The 22,460-nt window shown below is 33.5% G+C and overlaps 2 protein-coding genes across 8 annotated transcripts in view; one reads left to right on the top strand and one right to left on the bottom strand.

Annotated features, from left to right (window-relative positions):
• Nucleotides 1–22,460, bottom strand: part of LOC148942941 (DNA-binding protein SMUBP-2-like) — a 194,623-nt gene that overhangs the window by 55,160 nt on the left and 117,003 nt on the right. The window lies entirely within an intron of this gene.
• The window catches only part of LOC148942943 (alkaline phosphatase-like), a 103,709-nt gene that overhangs the window by 37,008 nt on the left and 44,241 nt on the right, over nt 1–22,460 (top strand). For 2 of the 4 annotated variants that reach the window (XM_089102619.1, XM_089102620.1), the window contains one exon: nt 3,743–3,858. In XM_089102619.1, coding sequence (XP_088958745.1) covers nt 3,783–3,858 — 76 coding nt within the window. In that variant the 5' untranslated portion in view covers nt 3,743–3,782. Of the gene's footprint in view, nt 1–496; nt 542–2,386; nt 2,406–3,742; nt 3,859–22,460 lie in introns of those variants that run through there. The other 2 variants (XM_089102618.1, XM_089102621.1) reach the window with 2 other exon arrangements.

The raw sequence follows: 22,460 nt of genomic DNA, 5'->3' as shown, positions 1-22,460 counted from the left end.
ATAATTTCAGCTATTTTTATTTTCGAAACACTGTTATGCTGAAGTTAAACTTTAGCGCAATAGCAAAGGTCTTTGAGAGGGGAGCGCCACTCACATTTGTGTTACACCGAATATGATGTTATAAAGGATCAGAAAATAAAACAAATAAAAAATAACAAGTCTTTCAAATGAGAATAACGAGCAACGTTGAAGTTGAAACGAGCAGATTTATACTGCATATGAGGAGGGTTATTTCTTCAAGCACTCATCTTTAATAACTAAGCTGTTCAATATGTATTAATATTCGAATATAATAATATAAGTTAAAATTAAGAATACATAATTTAATTATTCACAACATTTTAACTGGAGAGCCATTCTAGAAAAGATTATATACCCTTTGTTTGATCTAAAGCAGGCAAAGTTTGCTTAGCGGATCAGTTAATCCATCCGCATTCCATACCAGCAAACCCAAGCCATTATACTAACTTAGAACCCAGTACTGTTTGAGCTTTGTGGAAACAACAACAGTAAATAATACCTGGACTTATAGTCCAACTATGTAAGTTTTTTTTTGTTATTGTTAATATTAAATTAAGGCCACAGATGAAGGAAGGGGAAATTTTATCTATCCCCTAGGTTGTCCAAGAAGCACTTTGGCAAACATTAATAAATTGGACCAAAAAAGGCACTTTATTCCTGTTTTTGGCCCTCTCGGTCCCTAGTGCTCGGACATTGAGTTGTTTGTGCTAAAAAGCATATATGACATCACTTCTTCTGGCATCACTAACTAGGGTGGGGCCCAGGGGCGGATCCAGGATTTTTTAGGGGGGGGGGGGCGCAAAATAGGTTTATCCGATAAACTTGCGTTAGGAGCAAGTTTAATTAACTCAAACTTGCTTTAATTAGGTAAATTACACTACTTTAGACTACGTTAGGGGGGCGCCCCCTCGACCCCCTCTGGATCCGCCACTGGTGGGGCCCCTCTGGCTCACCAGGACACCTTGATTTAAGTGACGATTACCATCATTTACGAATTACAAGCCTGCTTTTGTTGTTAGGGCTAATTTCCCACATACCCAAATAAGCTTTTAAACAGTAACGTAATTTTGTCAAAGTCCTGGGGGAGGGTGGCAAATTTGGAGCCAATTTTCCAAAATAAAGTGAAAAATGAGCCATATAGTACCATAAAGGCAAAAATATACTAAAGAAAACTGACCTGTTTCTCTGGATGTTTGAATTATGCAGGCTTATCTTAATTTTGACAAGATTCTTTTTGCAGAAGCTACATTTCAGCTGGAGGGTAAACTCGAACCTGGAGGGGGCAGTTGACCCCCCTGTCTCATAGCAAATTACATCCCTGATTCTAAATATATATTTGTCTGTTCTAAATCTAAAAAATATAAGATATAGAGGCTTCTGTATTGCTTGTTCTTTCGTTATTTATCCTAATGAGACATGGTAAGTCGATATTGTCTGAAAGGCCTTAGAAACTCCTCACTCTTTTTTCTATCACCCCGTCCTGTATATAACTCTCTAGGATTTTTTTTTTCAACTAAAATAACTAGGATTTTGAAATGGGCTTTTAAAATATTTGAATGATGGGTACTTAATTTTTACCCCTCCCCCACTCTCAGCACGTACCTGTGTATTTTCGAGTGCCTGATGTCCAAACTCAGTCTATTCTAACCAAGTACAGCTTAGGCTAGGTTATACGGGATAAAACAATAGTTTATATAAAGGTGATAGTTTAATGAAGGTGATAGTCAATCGGTAATCTGTAATACGGCTTAGACAATCAGTGTTAGATATTACGTCGTCACTTATTACGTCATATATGGTTATTAGTAGACAATCGGTGTTAGAAATATACAAACATATTGTTTGCATAACTGATAGTTATATTTACAATTAAAGCAATAGAAATAGATAAAAACAGTTGTAATTTTTGGGTAGTTTAAATCTTACGAGATAAAGAAATTCAGTCTAATTTTGTTTTCGTCGTTTCTAAAATACATTTCATTTCATTTCATTTCAATTTTTTCATTACATTTCAATACATTTCATTTCAATTTTCAATTTCTTCCAATTTCTGGGCCCTAATTAAGCACGCACCAAACATGTAAACGATTCAGAAGCAACAAGCTATCTCCCAGATAGGGTACGGAGCGTGGGAAATCAGTCAAAATTAGTCTTAGGGAAGAGACTCGGTCCCAATAAGCAGTGCACTTTTAGGCTAAATTATTTTCAATTTTTTTCGTTACGATATTTTGAGAACGAAATAGATTCTGGGCGGGAGGGGGTCCAAATTTTTTGATGATAATAACCTTTTACTGGGCATAAATCCAATCCCTGGTCAATTTCTCTATACAGTGACTCAAAGGAACTTTATTTACAGCTACAGGAACAAATAGACAGGATCCCAGGTAGGAATATGTTTTTTTTTTATTAGGGGGTATTAATGCCCAATATTGGTAGGACCATGAATATAGGGCATCCTAGCCTAGGTAAATTTGGTGTAGGAAAAGAATACAGTAATGATTAGAGACTGGTGTAAATTTTTGGGTAAAATCTTCTAGTTACAACCAATACAGTATTTGGCCATAAAATAGCTTGTAAGTTAACATGAGATTCACGTGAAGGTAAAACGGCTAACCTTACTGATTATGTTATTGTAAACCAAGGACTGGCAGGATCGATACAAGATACTAGGGTATATCACAGTGCTGTTATTGATGTTAAAAGTAAAGAGCACTATTTAGTAGTATCTAGGGTTAATTTAAAGCTGAAATTTAAGAAGGGAAACTACCTCCCAGAAAGCTATGATACTCGTAGACTCCAGGATAAGAATTTGAAAAGAAACATTCCAAGAACAGTTGAATACTAAACTGGAGAGTCAAAAATTTGACAGTGTAGAAAATGGATGGAATAATTTTAGGAAAACAGATTGTGAAGTAGCCGAAGGGGTCTTAGGAAGAAAAGTTAGAAACACAGCTAGGAATAATAGTGAACATGCTTTATGTTTAATAGAGAAGAGGAGGGGCTTGCACTAGAATTATCTGAGTGATAGGTCGGATGAAAATAAAATAAATGTAAGGAAAGTGGAAAAAACATTAATATATGGATTAAAGATGTAAGGATGTGTCCACTAAAGTCATTCTCAACAAAATGAAGAAGCAGCAACTCTGCAGGTCCAGCGCGAATGGAACCAGGCTGTCTCCCAAAAATCGCCATTGATGGATCTCTCCAAGGCCTTCATGCACGAGAAGGGCCACGAAAAGGATGGACGGAGAACTTTGACAACAACAATATAGCCTAATTATCACGCACCGCAAGAAGCACCGCATGAGTTGGTAGGAATTGTGACCCCTAAAATGTCCTACGAGGATAGCCAAGACCTAAGAAAGTAAACAAACGCATAACGTATATTTATGCATCGAAAAATTGCAATGGCCTATTTGAGGCTCGTGCCCTAGTAATTTACCCCCTCTTCATCTTGTTAACCCTGTAAATATGCATAACCCATTAAGAATGTGTATTGAAACAGTCTAATAATTTGGTCGCTACTTTTCGGTGGCCTTGTACTAATATATTAAGTTTAGGTAAAAAAATTCTTTTTTTTTTAAATATGGCCCTTGGGATATTTTCTATAGGACGAAATCTGCAAAAGGTCAAAGGCAGTGACTATTCTTGGCCTATTACAATCCAGTAGACACGTAACTCTAAGTTTTCAAATCCTTGTGATATTGTTTTTTCTTTCCAGCCTTTCAATTTTCCAGTCCAGATTTTAGCTAATTGAGGAAATGCATCTGTTGCACCTAACAACTTTAGCTGCAGTTGTAATTGCCATACCAGTCGTCAAAGATGAATTTGCCGAGGGTGAGTGCATATTTAATTTAGTTTATGAGGCACTTTATGCTCATTGACAATTTAGCATGACAACGCCAAGCTTTACCCGAAGACCGAGATTCAGCTAGCGTCAAGATTTTAGCAGACGACCCATTCAGAAGATCTATCTGATTGGCTAGTTAAGACAGAATATATTAATTTCCTTGAAGTTTTTTCTATACAGTTAAGGACTGAAAATGAAGCTCTCTGATTGGGTGGCTTGACCTAAATTTAAAAAAATTGAAACAAAACTAACTTCGATACATACTCTGACTAGTTCATGAATTTAACCAGATCTTGTTATTAATTAATCTTAAAATAAAGTTTTCTAAAAAAAAGTTTTTCACAGAAAAGTAAAGAGCCATATTAAAACCTAAACAAGCACAAATAAGTCTACATAATAATTCAAACCTAGTACAAAAAGAAATTACCATAAATGAATGAACGAAACCAAGAATGAGCGGAAATAACAATGAATAGCGAAGTCCAGGCCGAAACGAACGACAAATAAGAGGAGAATTACTGCTCCCCTAGACCTCCTGAACTTGCGCTGAACTATAACGATTTGTATTTCCAGGAATGTGTCTTTAATTTGTCATAACTCAAAAGCAACACATATATATATATATATATATATATATATATATATATATATATATATATATATATATATATATATATATATATATATGACAAGATCGATTCCTTCAACTGTTGATTTTTCAATATTGTAATTACGAAAAGAGAAAATCAAGTTTTTTTTTCAATTGAAAGTAAGGAGCAACATTAAAACGTAAAACGAACATAAATTATTACGTATATAAGGGGGTTCGCCCCCTAGTCAATACCTCGCTCTTTACGCTAAAATTCGAATTTGGTCGAATCATAAATCCCTGAATCACAAAGGCCGTTAATGAGAATAGATAGCTCTTTTGAAAGCACTAAAAAAAACTTTAACGTAAAGAGCGAGGTATTGACTAGGGGGTGTACCCCCTCATATACGTGATAATTTCTGTTAGTTTTAAGTTTTAATGTTGTTGCTCCTTACTTTCAGTTGCAAAAACTTTTTTTTAATTTAATTTCTGATCGTTCTTTAAACAATGCTGGGGAATCCGGCGCCCCCAGTATATACCAAGGTACTACTTCTACGACTTTACGTTCCTTCCGGTTTTTCTGCTAGGTAAACAGGTCATTACACTCGGTCATTACACTCTTTGTCAACGGGTAATTAAAGAATGAGATGCTTGCATCAACAATACAAAGAATAAGCTCAGATACTTAATAGATTTGACGTTTACAAGAGACATTGCTAGAAAGTATTCAAGAGCTTAATTGAAAAGTAACGGTAGAATTACAGTGTGACTTAATATAGCTTGACCACGCCGATGTCGTCTGTATAATAAATAAGTCATGTTTGAAAAATAGTTTCAATTTAACAAGAAACTGTTGAAAAGTGTTTTGAAGAGTATGGGTTCCATAAGGGGATGACTTGCACAAAGGTTCGGTTAAAGAGGATTCAGTTTCATGGGGGGTGTCGGTTATTCACGGGTTCAGTTCCAAGGGGATTCAGTTGCACGGGGGTATCCCTTTTTTTCGAAAATTGGGCTCCCTGTTTTCAAAATCCCTTTTTCTTCTGAGGCTTGGAGCATTTGTGTCAACAATACAAAGAATAAGCTCAGATACTTAATAGATTTGACGTTTACAAGAGACATTGCTAGAAAGTATTCAATAGCTTAATTGAAAAGTAACGATAGAATAACATTGTGACTTGACCTAGCTTTACCTCGCCGATGTGATCTGTATAATACATAAGTAACGTTTGAAAAATATTGTCAATTTAAAAAGAACTGGCTGAAGTGTTTTGAAGGGGAGGTGGTGCAGCGCGGGGGGACGGGCACGAGGGGTCAGTTCCCGGGGCGCCCGGGGCCCGAGGGGTTTCGGTACGCCCCGGGTTCAGGGACCAGGGGAGTCAGGGTCACGGATGGTATCCCTTTTTTTCGAAAATCAAGCCCTCTGTTTTCAAAACCCCTTTTTCTTCTGAGTCTTGGAGCATTTGTGTCAACAATAGAAAGAATAAGCTCAGATACTTAATAGATTTGACGTTTACAAGAGACATTGCTAGAGAGTATTCAATAGCTTTATTGAAAAGTAACGATAGAATGTAACTGTGACTTAATCTAGCTTTACCTCGCCGATGTCACCTGTATAAAAAATACGTAACGTTTGAAAAATATTGTCAATTTCAAAAGAAACGGCTGAAAAGTGTTTTGAAGGGGATGGGTTGCATAGAGGGGTGACTTGCACGAGGGTTCAGTTAAAGGGGATACAGTTGCACGGGGGTTTCGGTTATACACGGGTTCAGTTACAAGGGGATTCAGTTGCACGGGGGTATCCCTTTTTTTCGAAAATCGGGCTCCCTGTTTTCAAAATCCCTTTTTCTTCTGAGGCTTGGAGCATTTGTGTCAACAATACAAAGAATAAGCTCAGATACTTAATAGATTTGACGTTTACAAGAGACATTGCTAGAGAATATTCAATATCTTAATTGAAAAGTAACGATAGAATGACATTGTGACTTGACCTAGCTTTACCTCGCCAATGTGATCTGTATAATACATAAGTAACATTTGAAAAATATTGTCAATTTAAAAAGAAAGGGCTGAAAAGTGTTCTGAGGGGGATGGGTTGCATAGAGGGGTGACTTGCACGAGGGTTCAGTTAAAGGGGATACAGTTGCACGGGGGGTTTTGGTTATACACGGGTTCAGTTACAAGGGGGATTCAGTTGCACGAGGGGGATCCCTTTTTTCGAAAATCGGGCTCCCTGTTTTCAAAATCCCTTTTTCTTCTGAGGCTTGGAGCATTTGGTGGCTAGATATTAAACGTAATGAAATTTAGCACGGAGGTTCAGTTGTACAGGGTTTCAGTTATACAAGGGTTCAGTTACATGGGGGTTCCTTGCGTTAAAAAAAGTAGTTTTTGTATCTTTTAAAAGAACTTTACGAGACTCAGATGCCTAATTCCATGTGATTTTTTTTTACTTGGTGGCCATTAAAATAGAAACTTGTGTGTTAAATAAGTATTTTTTATTTATTTTAAATGAGATTTACGGGGATTGAGAGACTCAGTTGACTAATTCAGTGTGGTTTTTCTTTACTTGATTGTCATTAAAAACTAAATGTTTGTTTTATATAACTAGTTTTTGTATAATTTAAAAGAGCTGTATGGGGATTGAGAGAGTCAGTTTCCTTCTTCCGTTTGATTTTTATTTTCTTGTTGGTAATTAAAAAATAAATGTTTTTGATATATAATTAGTTTATGTATCTTTTAAAAGATCTTTAAGGGGATTGAGTGAGTAACTTGCATAATTACGTGTGATTTTTATTTAATTGAGGTTAATTAAAAATGAAATGTGTTTGTTAAATATTTATTTTTTTTAAATTTTAAAATATCTATACAGGGATTGAGAGAGTCAGTGGCCTAATTACGCGTGATTTTTCTTTACGTGATGGTCATTAAAAACGAAATTTTTGTGTTAAATAAGTAGTTTTTGTATATTTTAAAAGAGCTTTACGGGGATTGAGAGAGTCAGTTGCATAATTCCGTGTGATTTTTCTTTACTTGCTGGTCATTAAAAACGAAATTTTTGTGTTAAATAAGTAGTTTTTGTATCTTTTAAAAGAGCTTTACAGGGTTTGTGAGACTCAGGTGCCTAATTCCCTGGGATTTTTCTTTACTTGATGGTAATTAAAAAATAATGTTTTGTGTTAAAGAATTAGTTTTTGTATCTTTTAAAAGATCTTTACGGGGATTGAGAGACTCATGTGCCTAAGTCCGTGTAATTATTCCTTACTTGATGGTCATTAAATAATACATTTTTTTGTTAAATAAATAGTTTTTGTATCTTTTAAAAGAGCTTTACGGGGTTTGAGAGACTCAAATGCATAATTCCGTGTGATTTTTCCTTACTTGTTTGTCATTTAAAAAGAACTTTGTGTTTTAAATTTTGATTTTTTGTATCTTTTAAAAGAGCTTTACGGGGATGGAGAGACTTAGGTGACTAATTCCGTGTGATTTTTATTTTCTTGGTAGTCATTAAAAAATAAATTATTGTGTTAAATTAGTTGTGTTTGTATCTTTTAAAAGAGCTGTACGGTGATGGAGAGACTCTAGTGCCTAATTACTTGTGATTTTGATTTACTTGATTGACACAAAAAAATAAATTTTTGTGTTAAATAAGAAGTTTTTCTATCTTATAAAAGATCTTTTAGGGAAGTGATAGACTCAGTCGCCTAATTCGGTGTGATTTTTGTTTAGTTTATTGTCATTAAAAATGAAATATTTGTGTTAAATTTGCACTTTGTGTATATATTAACAGTTCTGGACGGGGAGTGAGAGAGTCAGTAGCCTACGTCCGTGTGATTTTTATTTACTTGTTGGTCATCAAAAAAGAAATTTTTGTGTTATATAAGTATTTTTTCTATCTTTTAAAAGAGCTTTACGGGGATTGAGAGACTCAGTTGCCTAATTCCGTGCGATTTTTTTTTAATTGCTGGTAATTAAAAAAGAAATTTTTGTGTTATATAAGTAGTTTTTGTATCTGTTAAAAGAGCTTTACGGGACTTGAGACTCAGTTGCCGGATTCCGTGTGATTTTTCTTCTTTTCAGTAGAGACTTTCAATATCCTAAAAGTGTTTAATTCAAACTTTTTTAAAACTTCGAAATTTTTCAACTTTATTTATTTTTTTTCTTTTTGTACATAACTTAAAATGTCAAAATATGCTTACAGTTCTAACAATTGCGCTCTTTGATTGGTTAGAGACACGATGTGACTTTCCCACTGATATTCTATGATCGGTTATTGACACTACCTAATATATTGCATGTATTAAATCAGTATTTTTTACGCAGTGGAACGATAAACACATAAGTCATATCTATAAAAAAAAAAAGTGAAGATGGAGCATTTTAATAAAGTGTGTTTACATAACAAGGTTATTTTAGCATTTAATGCTGACAAAGATAAGTATTTAAACTTTGAAACAAGTAAAGGTGGTAGCACTATTGGAAATGTATGCATGTATTGCCATGACAGTAAGGAATTAAATTTCTTTGGAATACCGAAAAAATTAAACTCTTATGTTTGTGTTTATGAGAGATTGAGATCTCTAGAGATGATTGCACTCATAGATAATGCCAACATAAAAATAATCCTTGATGATAGAGCACAACTCCTTGCTAACGTTGCAGGTAACACATTACCTACTGATACATCCAATCGTCACATTTCGGTTATTAGTATTCAACTGAAGATCAATAAAAGAAAGGTATACTCTTCAACTAATATCGTAAGCCATATCTTGTATACGTGCCGAAACTGTTACCTGTGTAAAAATGATGTGATAATAGACAGTGAAATTACCAGACAAATAAACAGGGCATTGTCAGAAAATATCACAATGTAAGATAAAGATGAATCGATTAAAAACAGGGCACCAGCAAAGGTTACTGCAAATGGTCAAGCAGTCATTGATCAAAATAATCAGAAAGACGGTTCTCTATTTCAACCCTATGGTGAGACACCAGTAAAAACTGTCTATGACTTAAAATGGAATAATGATTATTCTACTGATTACGAACTAAGAGAAGAAATTAGCTATAATATCGAGAAAGAACATGGTGAACTATTTTATGGAGCAGATTCAAAATGTCCAAAGTTAATCCTTGATATTAATAATGTATCATAATATATTTTTGTATTAATATTCTACATAGCATTATTTCATTAAAAATATATTATGCATTACATTGTTATGTGTTCATTATTTTTTGAGTACGCTAGCATATCAAACGTATAGAATGTCCAATAAAACGTCGGAGATGTAAGAAAAGAACTTTGTATAAATCTATTGTCAGACACATGGGAAAAAATTCTTTCTTGAATTCGCCTCCTGGATAAATAAAAAAAGACATTTCTTTCAAGAAATTATGACGAAATTCTAAGTAAGCTACAAACTCTGTTTTGAAGTTACTTCATTGATACACAATGCAGAAATTTCATTTAAGAAATTATCAAAAATTATAAGTAAGTAGCAAATTCTTTCAAAAATATGTTAATACGTTTAAGCAATAAATACCTTTAAGCTTAACCCGTCTTTATTCTTTAGAATAGTTTTATTAATTTCATTAAATTATGAAGAAATTGTAAGTAAGTAACAATAGATTTCTTGAATCCGCTTCCTGGACACAATACAGATATTTAATTCAAGAAATCATAATAAAATCGCAAGTAAGTAATACATTCTTTATTGTTTTCACCTATTGTATAAACAATACTGAAATATCAATCAAGAAATTAAGATAGAATTGTAAATAGGTAATAAACTCATGTTACCTCATGGATACACAATGCAAAAATTTCATTTAAGGAATTATAAAAAATTTTAAGTAAGTATAAAATTCTCTTGGATACAAAATATGGAAATTTCATTCAAGAAATTATGAAAATATTTGTAAGTAAGTAACAAACTCTTTATTGATTTCACCTCCTGGATATACAGTACAGATACTTCATTCAAGAAATTATGAAAAATTGCAAGTAAGTAACTTTTTTTTTCTCTTTATCACAAACAATTTTCACTTAGCTAAATGATGTAGAAATTTAATTCAAGAAATTATTGAAAAAATTCTCAGTAAGTAATAATTTATTTCTTGAATTCAACTCTTGGATACTCAATAAGGGAATTTCATTCAAGAAATTATGAAAAAAATTTTAACTAAGTACCAAATTCTTTCTTGAATCTACCTGTTTGATAAACAAAAAAAGACATTTCGTTAAATAAATTATTAAAAAATTCTAATTAAGTAACAAACTATTTATTTTTTTAAAAATTTATATATAATAATTATAAAATAATTTAATTAACTTATTAAAAATAAAACCTAATATTTCTCAAATAACTTATTTTTATCAAATTCTGTTTAAACAAAAAAAAAAACATTTAGTAAAATAAAATTATAGTAAAGTAAATTTAATATAAACACTTTATTGTTTTAAAGTTGAAGATATACTAATTATTAATTAAATAAAATAATTAATTAAAATTTATAATTATATTTAGAAATGTAATTATTTAATTAAAATTTTTTATAAACAAAAAAAAAAACAAAAAAGACATTTATTAAACTAAATTACTAAAGAATTCTAAGAAATAACCAAAATTTATTTTTTTAACAAGATATATATACGACTTATAAACTAAATTAATTAAATTATTAAAAAATTCTCAGTAAGTAACCATTTCTTTCTTGAAGTCAACTCTTGGATACACAATAGAGAAATTTTATTCAAGAAATTATGAAAAATATTTGTATGTAAGTAGCAAACTCTGTTTTAATTTCACCTCTTGAAGATACAGTACAGATACTTCATTCAAGAAATTATGAAAAAAACGCAAGTAAGTACCTTTTTGTCTCTTTATCACCAACTATTTTCACTTAGCTACGCTATATATAAATTTAATTCAATAAATTCTGAAAAAATTCTCAGTAAGTAAATATTTCTTTCTTGAAGTCAACTCATTGATACACACAATAAGTAAATTTTATTCATGTAATAACAAAAAATATTTGTAAGTAAGTAACAAGCTCTTTATTTATTTCACCTCTTGAATATACAGTACAGATACTTCATTCAAGAAACGTGATTAAACACGTTTTGAAACTGCATGCTATTTGTATGCCTTTCCTTGGCACCTTTCCAAACGAGCGGGGATTCCCTACTGGTTCCTACACATTGCAAGAAGTGAGCACCACGAAACCTCCACGTTTTCAACCAGACTGGTTTGTTAGGGACCAATCAGGAGAGATATGCAAACTCGACCTAGATTTATTTCATTTTTTTTTAAGGTTGATTTAGTCGTCGGTTCGGGGGGGCGCGGAACCGCGTGTGTATGAACCTGACAAATCTGTAATAAAGCTATGGCGACGTTGCATATATCTGCGGCTTGGTGCCTAAAATCCAGTCTGGTTGAAAACGTGGAGTTTTCGTACTGCTCACTTTTTGCAATGTGTAGGAACCAGTGGGGAATCCCGCTCGTTTGGAAAGGTGCCAAGGAAAGGCATACAAATAGCATGCAGTTTCAAAACGTGTTTAATCATGTTTCTTGAATGAAGTATCTGTACTGTATATTCAAGAGGTGAAATCAATAAAAGCTTGTTACTTACTTACAAATATTTTTTATAATTTCTTGAATGAAATTTCCTGATTGTGTTTATCCAAGAGTTGACTTCAAGAAAGAAATAGTTACTTACTGAGAATTTTTCATAATTTCTTTAATTAAATGTATATATCTAGTAGATAAGTGAAAATTGTTTGTGATAAAGAGAAAAAAAGCTACTTACTTGCGATTTTTTCATAATTTCTTGAATGAAATTTCTGTATTGTGTAGAGGTGAAACTAATAAAGAGTTTGTTACTTACATACAAATATTTTCATAATTTCTTGAATGAAATTTCCGTATTGTGTATCCAAGAGTTGACTTCAAGAAAGAAATGGTTACTTACTGAAAATTTTTTCATAATTTCATGAATTTAATTTCTACATCGTATATCTAACTCGTGAAAACAATAAAGTTTGTTACTTACTTAGAATTTTGTCATAATTTCTTGAACGAAATGTCTTTTTTTTTTTTTTTTTTTTATCAAAAATTTTAATTCAATAAAGAAATTGCTACTTATACTTAGAATTTTTAATAATTTATTGAATTAAATTTATACTTCGTATATTTAAATCGTGAAAACAATAAAGTTTGTTACTTACTTAGACTTTTCTCATAATTTATTGAAAGAAATGTTTTTTTTTGTTTATCCAACAGGTGAATTCAAGAAAGAATTTTCCACTTAGACTGATAATTTTTTCATAATTTCTTTAATTTAATTTATACGATTTATACATAACTTGTGAAAACAATAAAGAGTTTGTTAATTACTTAGAATTTTTTCATAATTTCTTGAACGAAATGTCTTTTTTGTTTGTCCCACAGTTAAATTCAAGAAAGAATTTGCTACTTAGTTACAATTTTTTTCATATTTTATTGAATCAAATTTCCTTATTGACTATTCAAGAGTTCACTTCAAGAAAGAAATTGTTACTTACTGAGAATTTTTCAATAATTTCTTGAATTAAATTTCTGCATCATGTAGCTAAGTGAAAATTGTTTGTGATAAAGAGAAAAAATAGTTACTTACTTGCAATTTTTTCATAATTTCTTGAATAAAGTATCTGTACTGTATATCCAGGAGGTGAAATCAATAAAGAGTTTGTTACTTACTTACAAATATTTTCATAATTTCTTGAATGAAATTTCAATATTGTGTATCCAAGAGAATTTGCTACTTAATTAAAAATTTTTGATAATTCCTTAAATTAAATATCTGCATTGTGTGTCCATGAGGTAACATTAGTTTGCTACCTATTTACAATTCTATCATAATTTCTTGAATGAAATTTCAGTATTGTGTATCCAATAGATGAAAACAATAAAGACTTTCTTACTTACTTACGATTTTTTTATGATTTCTTGAATTAAATATCTGTATTGTTTCCAGGAAGCGAATTCAAGAAAGCTATCGTTACTTACTTACTATTTCTTCATGATTTGATGAAATGAATAAAACTCATCTAAAGAATAAAGACAGGTTAAGCTTAAAGATATTTATTACTTAAACGTATTAACATATTTTTGAAAGAATTTGCTACTTACTTACAATTTTTGATAATTTCTTAGACGAAATTTCTGCATTGTGTATCCATGAGGTAACTTCAAAAAATAGTTTGTTGCATACTTAGAGTTTCGTCATAATTTCTTGAATAAAATGTCTTTTTTTATTTATTCAGGAGGCAAATTCAAGAAAGAATTTTTTACCGTGCGTCTGACTATAGATTTATACAAATTCCTTTTCTTACATCTCCGACGTTTTATTAGACATTCTATACGTTTGATATGCTAGCTTACTCAAAAAATAATGGACACATAACAATGTAATGCATAATATATTTTTAATGAAATATTGCTATGTAGAATATTAATACAAAAATATACTATGATACTTTATTAATATAAATGATTAACTTTGAACATTTTGAATCTGCTCCATAAAATAGTTCACAATGTTCTCTCTTGATATTATAGCTATTGTCTTCTCTTAGTTCGTAATCAGTATAATAATCATTATTCCATTTTAAGTCATAGACAGTTTTTACTGGTGTCTCATCAACAGGCTGAATATGCTTTTCGTCTTTGGTGTTATTTGGTTCAATGACTGTTTGAGCAATGACAGTAACGTTTTCTGTTGCTTTTTTTTTCATCAATTCATCTTTATATTCCATCGTGATATTTCCTGACAATGCCCTTTTTATTTTTCTGGTAGTTTCACTGTCTATTATCACCTCAATTTTACAAAGGTAACAGTTTCGGCACGTAGACAAGATATGGCTTACGATATTAATAGAAGAGTATGCCTTTCTTTTATTGATATTCAGTTGAATACTAAAACCTGAAAGTTGACGATTGGATGTATAAGTAGGTAATGTGTTACCTGCAACGGTAGCAAGGAGTTGTCCTCTATCATCAATGATTATTTTTATGTTGGCATTCTCTTTGAGTGCAATCATCTCTGGAGATCTCAATCTCGCATAACCACCAACATAAGAGTTGAATTTTTTCGGTAGTCCAAAGAAATTTAATTCCTTACTGTCATGACAATGCATGCATACATTCCCAATAGTGCTACCACTTGTACTTGTTTCAAAGTTTAAATACTTCTCTTTGTCATCATACAATGCTAAAACAACCGTTTTATTTAAACACAATTTATTAAAATACCCCATAATCTCTTTTTTTTATAGATATGACGTATGTGTTTGTCATCCCAATGCATAAAAAATACTGGTTTAATAAATGCAAGAGAGTAGGTAGTGTCAATAACCGGTCAAATAATATCAGTGGGACAGTCACATCGTGTCTCCGACCAATCATAGAGCGCAATTGTTAGAACTGTAAGCATATTTTGACATTTTAAGTTATGTAAAAAAAGAAAAAAATAAATAAAGTTTAAAAATTTCTAAGTTTTAAAAAAGTTTGAATTAAACACTTTTAGGATATCGAATGTCTTTACTGAAAAGAAGAAAAATCAAAAGGAATCCGGCAACTTAGTCTCTCAATCAACGTAAAGCTATTTTAAAATATAAAAAATCTACTTATTTAACAAATTACTTTCATTTTTTATGAAAAGCAAGTAACGAAAAATCGCACGGAATTAGGCAACTGAGTCTCTAAATCCCCGTAAAGCTATTTTAAAAGATAGAAAAACTACTTAGTTAACACAAAAATTTCTTTTTTAATGACCAACAAGTAACGAAAAATCACACGGAATTAGGCAACTGAGTCTCTCAATCCCCGTAAACATCTTTTAAAAGATACACAACATGATTATTTAACACACAAATATCTTTTTTAATGACAAACAAGTAAAGAAAAATCATAAGGAATTAGGCAACTGAGTCTCTCAACCACCGTAAAGATCTTTTAAAAGATACAAAAACTACTTATTTAAAATAAAAATTTCGTTTTTAATGACCAACAAGTAAATAAAAATCACAAGGAATTAGACAACTGAGACACTCAATACCCGAACAGCAATATAAAAATAAAAACCAAAAACATATATATCAAAAAAATTAATTTTTTAATGACTAAAAACTAAAGAAATATCACACGGAATTAGGCAACTAAGTCTCTCCATCCCCGTAAAGCTCTTTTAAAAGATACAAAAACTTCTTATTTAACACAAAAATTTCTTTTTTAATGACCAAAAAGTAAATAAAAATCACACTGAATTAGGCAGATGTGTCTCTCAATCCCCGTAAAGCTCTTTTATAAGATACAAAAACTATTTATTTAACACAAAAATTTCTTATTTAATGACAAACAAGTAAGGAAAAATCACACGGAATTAGGCAACTGATGCTATAAAGCAAAGTATCTAAAAAATAAAAGATACAAAAAAGAATTTTTTTAATAATCAAATCCTTTTTTAATGATCCTCATGTGCTGAAAAAAACAATGGAATATTTCAAAATATTCTCTAATTCACTGTACATCTAATATAAAAGATACCAAAAATACTGTGTTAACACAAAATATGCTTTTTTATTGTGCACCAAGTAAAAAAAAATCACACGGAATTAGGCAACTGAGTCTCTCAATCCCATTAAAGCTCTTTTAAAAGATAAGAAAAATAATTATTTAAGAAAAAAATGTCTTTTTTAATGAAAATCAAGAAAATAAAAATCAAACGTAATTAGGATAATGACTCACCCAATCCCCTTAAAGATCTTTAAAAATATACAAAATCGAATTATTTAAAAAAAAAATTTAGATTTTAATTAACAACAAGTAAAGAAAAATCACACTGAATTAGGAAACTGAGTCTCTCAATCCCCTTAAAGATCTTTTAAAAGATACAAAAACTACTTAATTAACAAACATATTTAGTTTTTAATGACCATCAAGTAAATAAATATCAAACTGAATGATTCGACTGACTCTCACAATCCACGTAAATTTTTTTTAAAATAAACAAAAAATACTTATTTAAAACACACATTTCTATTTTTATGGCCATCAAGTATAGAAAAATACAACGGACTTAGGCATCTGTGTCTCTCAATCCCCGTAAAGTTCTTTTAAAATATACAAAAACTACTTTTTTAACGCAAGGAACCCCCATGTAACTGAATCCCTGTATAACTGAAACCCTGTACAACTGAACCTCCGAGCTAAATTTCATTACGTTTAATATCTAGCCACCAAATGCTCCAAGCCTCAGAAGGAAAAGGGATTTTGAAAACAGGGAGCCCGATTTTCGAAAAAAGGGATACCCCCCGTGCAACTGAATCCCCCTTGTAACTGAACCCGTGTATAACCGAAACCCCCCGTGCACCTGTATCCCCTTTAACTGAACCCTCGTGCAAGTCACCCCTATATGCAACCCATCCCCCTCAAAACACTTTTCAGCCCTTTCTTTTTAAATTGACAATATTTTTCAAACGTTACTTATGTATTATACAGATCACATCGGCGAGGTAAAGCTAGGTCAAGTCACAAAGTCATTCTATCGTTACTTTTCAATAAAGCTATTGAATACTCTCTAGCACTGTCTCTTGTAAACGTCAAATCTCTTTAGTATCTGAGCTAATTCTTTGTATTGTTGAAACAAATGCTCCAAGCCTCAGAAGAAAAAGGGGTTTTGAAAACAGGGAGCCCGATTTTCGAAAAAAAGGGATACCATCCGTGCAACTGTCTCCCCTGGTCACTGAACCCGTGTATAACCGAAACCCCCGTGCAACTGTATCCCCTTTAACTGAACCCTCGTGCAAGTCACCCCTTTATGCAACCCATCCCCCTCAAAACACTTTTCAGCCATTTCTTTTTAAATTGACAATATTTTTCAAATGTTACTTATGTATTATACAGACCACATCGGCGAGGTAAAGCTAGGTCAAGTCACAATGTTATTCTATCGTTACTTTTCAATCAAGCTATTGAATACTCTCTAGCAATGTCTCTTGTAAACGTCAAATCTATTAAGTATCTGAGCTTATTCTTTGTATTGTTGAAACAAATGCTCCAAGCCTCAGAATAAAAAGGGATTTTGAAAACAGGGAGCCCTATTTTCGAAAAAAAGGGATACCCCCCGTGCAACTGAATCCCCTTGTAACTGAACCCGTGTATAACCGAAACCCCCCGTGCAACTGTATCCCCTTTAACTGAACCCTCGTGCAACTCACCCCTCCATGCAACACATCCCCCTCAAAACACTTCAGCCATTTCTTTTTAAATTTACAATACTTTTCAAATCTTACTTACTTATCAGACAGATATAATGGGCGAGGTAAAGCTCGGTAAAGTCACAATGTCATTATTTAGTTAGTTTTCAATTAATTTATTGGACACTAGCAAGCAATTTCACTTGTAAACGTCAAATCTCTTAGGTATATGAGCCTATTCTTTGTATTGTTGATACAAATGCTCCAAGCCTCAGAAGAAAAAGGGATTTTGAAAACAGGGAGCCCGATTTTGAAAAAAAAGGGATACCCCCGTGCAACTGAATCCCCTTGTAACTGAACCCGTGTATAACCGATACCCCCCGTGCAACTGTATCCCCTTTAACTGAACCCTCGGGCAAGTCACCCCTCTATGCAACCCATCCCCCTCAACACACTTTTCAGCCATTTCTTTTTAAATTGACAATATTTTTCAAACGTTACTTAGGTATTATACAGATCACATCGGCGAGGTAAAGCTAGGTCAAGTCACAATGTCATTCTATCGTTACTTTTCAATTAAGCTATTGAATACTTTCTAGCAATGTCTCTTGTAAAGGTCAAATCTATTAAGTATCTGAGCTTATTCTTTGTATTGTTGATGCAAGCATCTCATTCTTTAATTACCCGTTGACAAAGAGTGTAATGACCGAGTGTAATGACCTGTTTACCTAACAGAAAAACCGGAAGGAACATAAAGTCGTAGAAGTAGTACCTTGGTATATACTGCCCCCTTCATAGAAATGTCCCTTCCCCCAAGGAAATATCTTCCATGGAGATCATCCCACGTAACCCCCTCCTCCGAGCCCCCCCGCCCCCCGAAAAAATCCCTGCTGAAAACGTCTGTATATTTCCCAATAACCAATAATGTATGTAAACATTGGGCAAAGTTCATAACTTGCAGCCCTTCCCCCGGGAACTATGGGAGACTAAGTCATCCTCAAAGACATTTTGAATCGAGTGACTTTGGGAAAAATTTTGATCGAGTGACTTTGGGAAAAAATGAGCGTGGGAAGGGGGCCTAGTTGCCCTCCATTTTTTGGTCACTTAAGAAGGGCACTAGAACTTTTAATTTCTGTTCGAGTAATCACTCTAACGATATTCTAGGATTACTGTATCGATACCATCACCCCTGGAAAAAAAGCAACAACAAATAAACACGCATCCGTGATCTTTCTTCTGGCAAAAAAAAACAACAAAATTCCACATTTATGCAGATAGGAGCTAGAAATATCTACAGTAGGTTTTTTTTTTGTTAAGTTGAATCTGATGGTTTAGTCTTCATTAATATTCTATCACTTTTAGGGGATATTTCCCTCTTTTTTCGAAAATAAGGCAGGTTAGGTTTAGGTTACTATTGAGCCGGGTCGCTCCTTACTTACAGTTCGTTACTACGAATTTACAAAAAATTAAACAAGAAAAACGGGTTTTAATTTCTATAAAGCAGTGAATACAAACACTTAATTAAACAAAAATACTCCGAATATTTGGGCTCCGCATCCGGGAGCCTTTCTCAACGGAAAAATACAAAAAAAATTTCTTACATCAACATAAAAAACATACTAAACAAACAAAAGAAAAAACATAAATAAACAGGAAAAGAAAACTCACAAATTAAATAAACAATTCCATTCACTGGCGTAAAATAAACAATTCCATTCACTGGCGTAATATTCAGAGTATTTTTGTTTAATTTAGTGTTTGTATTCACTGCTTTATAGAAATTAAAACCCGTTTTTCTTGTTTAATTTTTTGTAAATGGAAAAGCAGCGTGGTCTAAGAAATTATTTGTTACTACGAATTGTTTGATTCTCCCGCGATGAACTTTTTCAATACCGTTTCAATGAAGAAAGGTGATTCAAATGTGCAGATAATGCAACTATTGTGAAATATTCGAACGAGTTTTCTGTATTTGCTATCGGTAAGGCTGGACAAAAAAAAAAAAAAAAATTATGGGACTTTGATACACCCAGAGAAGAGCAAAAGCAGAGAAGTGGAGAAAAAACATTGCAGTCACATTAGTGAAATGATTGAGAAGATTTGATCTTGCAAGGGCTCTCAAATTGCACAACCGTGTTATGATATATGGCTGAGCAAGTTCTGACTGTTCCGGCAACGGCTTGCACTGCTGTCACGAGTTCGCTGAGGGTAATAAGGTGAAACTTTGAGGAAATGTTGAGAGGGATGAAAACACAATCAAAACTCACTATGTGCATGCTGGTTGTCTAGAGGACCTATCAGAAATATCTAAGAAACAGCTGATGGTATTAAGCTGAAACTTTCAGATTCTGTTGAAGGGGATGTTGAAGAGTGATCAGAGGGTATCCAGTCCCCTGCCCTTTTCAGATGCCCCCACCCGACAACAACGATCGAAATTTTAAAAAAGCGATTCCGTTTAAATCAGTCAAAAGGGCTAATGACTATGCCTACTCCCCAAATCCCCCTTCGCCCCGGGGGATGCCATACCCACCAAAGCCCGGGGCAAGGATGGTAAATCAGGCAATTTGCTCATTGTCTATATGCAAGATTTGTAATTAGGAAAAGGGAAATGTTTGATTCTGGGTGCATCCGAAAAGGCTGAGGATATTAAGATGAAATTTCGATGAATGTTGAGGGGTGTCTTAAACAAAACCAAAAGGCACTATACATTCAGTTTATCAAAAAGGCTTATCTGCAATATCTTAAAACGCATGAGGAAATTAAGTTGAAACGTTCAGGACATGTTGAGGGGAGAGTTGAAAAGTGGTAAGAGGGCAACCATTCTCCTCCCATGCTCTTTTTAACTGCATTCTCCCCAAAGAACATCCGATAAGAATTTTTAAATAGCCATGTTATTCAAAATAATCGGAAGGTCAAACAACTATCCCTCCGAGGATGACATAATCTCCAACAGCCATTGGGGCAAGGTTTGCAAGTTATGTAAGTTGCTTATAAAGTTGGTTATTGGTAAAAGGGGGCATGTTTGATCCATATGCAGGATGGTTGTCAAAAAGGCGCACCAGCAATATCTAGGAAACGACTGACGGTATTAAGTTGAAATCTTCAAACATGTTGAGGGGGATGTTGAGGAGTGATCGGAGGGCAATCAGCTCACCCTCTCGCCTTTTTAGATACCCCCTTAATACTGACAAAAAATTTAGTTTTATTCAAAATAGTCAAAAGGTCTAACAATTATGCCTCCAGGGAGACCATGCCCCCCCCGCATCCCCTGAAGCAAAGAATGTAAATACGCATATTGTCAATTTATTACATGCACGATTTATCATTGGGAAAAAGGAGAATGCTTGATCCTGGGTGAGTCCGAAAAGACTATGGGTATTGAGGTGAAATCTCAGGGGATGTTGAATGGTATGTTGAGCTAAACCAAAGACGCTCAGTGCAGCCAAGTTATAAAAAAGGTGTACCTGCAACATCTTAGGAACGGATAAGGGTATTAAGCTGAAACTTTCAGGGCCACTACTACTCTAAGTACAACTATGACTGCAACTGCTTGTGACTTCTTTATTGTGAATACTTTCAGGAATTTGTGAAGTAATAATGAACAAGATCCAAACGCACTATTTGCATTATTATTGTCAAAAGAGTGTATCAGCAACATCTAAGGGGCGGATTAGGGTATTAAGCAGTATCTTTCAGTGCGTGTTCAGTGAAATGCTCGAAAGTGATCGGAGGGTAGCAAGCCCCTCCCCGGCTTACCCTATGTAGATGCTCCCTCCCCAACACTGATCGAAATTTTGAAAGAAACATTTAGTTGAAAATAGTCAGAAGGTATAATACCTATGCCTGCGGGGATACCAAACCCCCCATAGATTCCGGGGCAAGGATTGTAAATCATTTAATTTGTTCATTGTTTACATACAGGATTTGTTATTGCGAAAAGGGGAATGTTTGATCGTTGGCGTGTCTAAAAAAGCAAAGGGTATTAATTCGAAACTTCATGGAGTGTTGACGGGGATACTGAACTAAATGAAAATACACTGTGTACATCCAGGCTAGCAATAGGAGGAGTCTGCAAAATCTTAGGAACGACTAAGGGTATTAACTTGAAACTTTCAGACCACTGCTAATAATACTCCTGCGGCTGCAAATGTGAGTGGTCAACACTAATGACCATGTCTCTGGGGATGTCATGTCTCCGACAGCCCCTGAAGAAAGAGTTGTAAATTATACAATGAGCCCATTGTTTACATACAGGATTTATCATTGAGAAAGCGGGGAAATGTTTGATCCTGGATGTGTCAGAAAAGGCTTAGGGTATTAAGCTGACAATACAAGAAATATTGAGGGGAATGCTGAACTAAATCAAAAGACACTGCGCGCATTCAGGTTATCAAAAAGGCATATATGCATTATCTTAGGAGCGGCTAAGGTTAGTAACTTGACACTTTCAGGGCCACAATTGCTAATACCACTGTGACTACTTGCGACCGTGACTATTTGCGACTGCGACTATGACTGCTTGTGACAACTTGTAAGTTTGACTACTTGCGACTTCAAATGCCACTACTTGAGACCAGGACAGCGACCACTTGTGGCTTCGATTACTTGCGACTACAAATCGAACTCGACTGCTACTGCGGCTACTTGCGACTGCTTACAACTGCAACTACTTCCGACTGCAAGTGCAAAAACAAGCGACTACGATTGCGTCAGCTCGAGACTGCAACTGCTACCGCTTGCGACTGTGAGTACTACTATAAATATTG

The sequence above is a fragment of the Artemia sp. Qi Xiang Cuo genome, chromosome 16 (assembly GCF_049724085.1).
Source record: "Artemia sp. Qi Xiang Cuo chromosome 16, ASM4972408v1, whole genome shotgun sequence".
NCBI lineage: Eukaryota > Metazoa > Arthropoda > Branchiopoda > Anostraca > Artemiidae > Artemia > Artemia sp. Qi Xiang Cuo.
The sequence above is the reverse complement of the archived record's forward strand: the minus strand, read 5'-3'. Positions and strand labels throughout refer to the sequence as shown.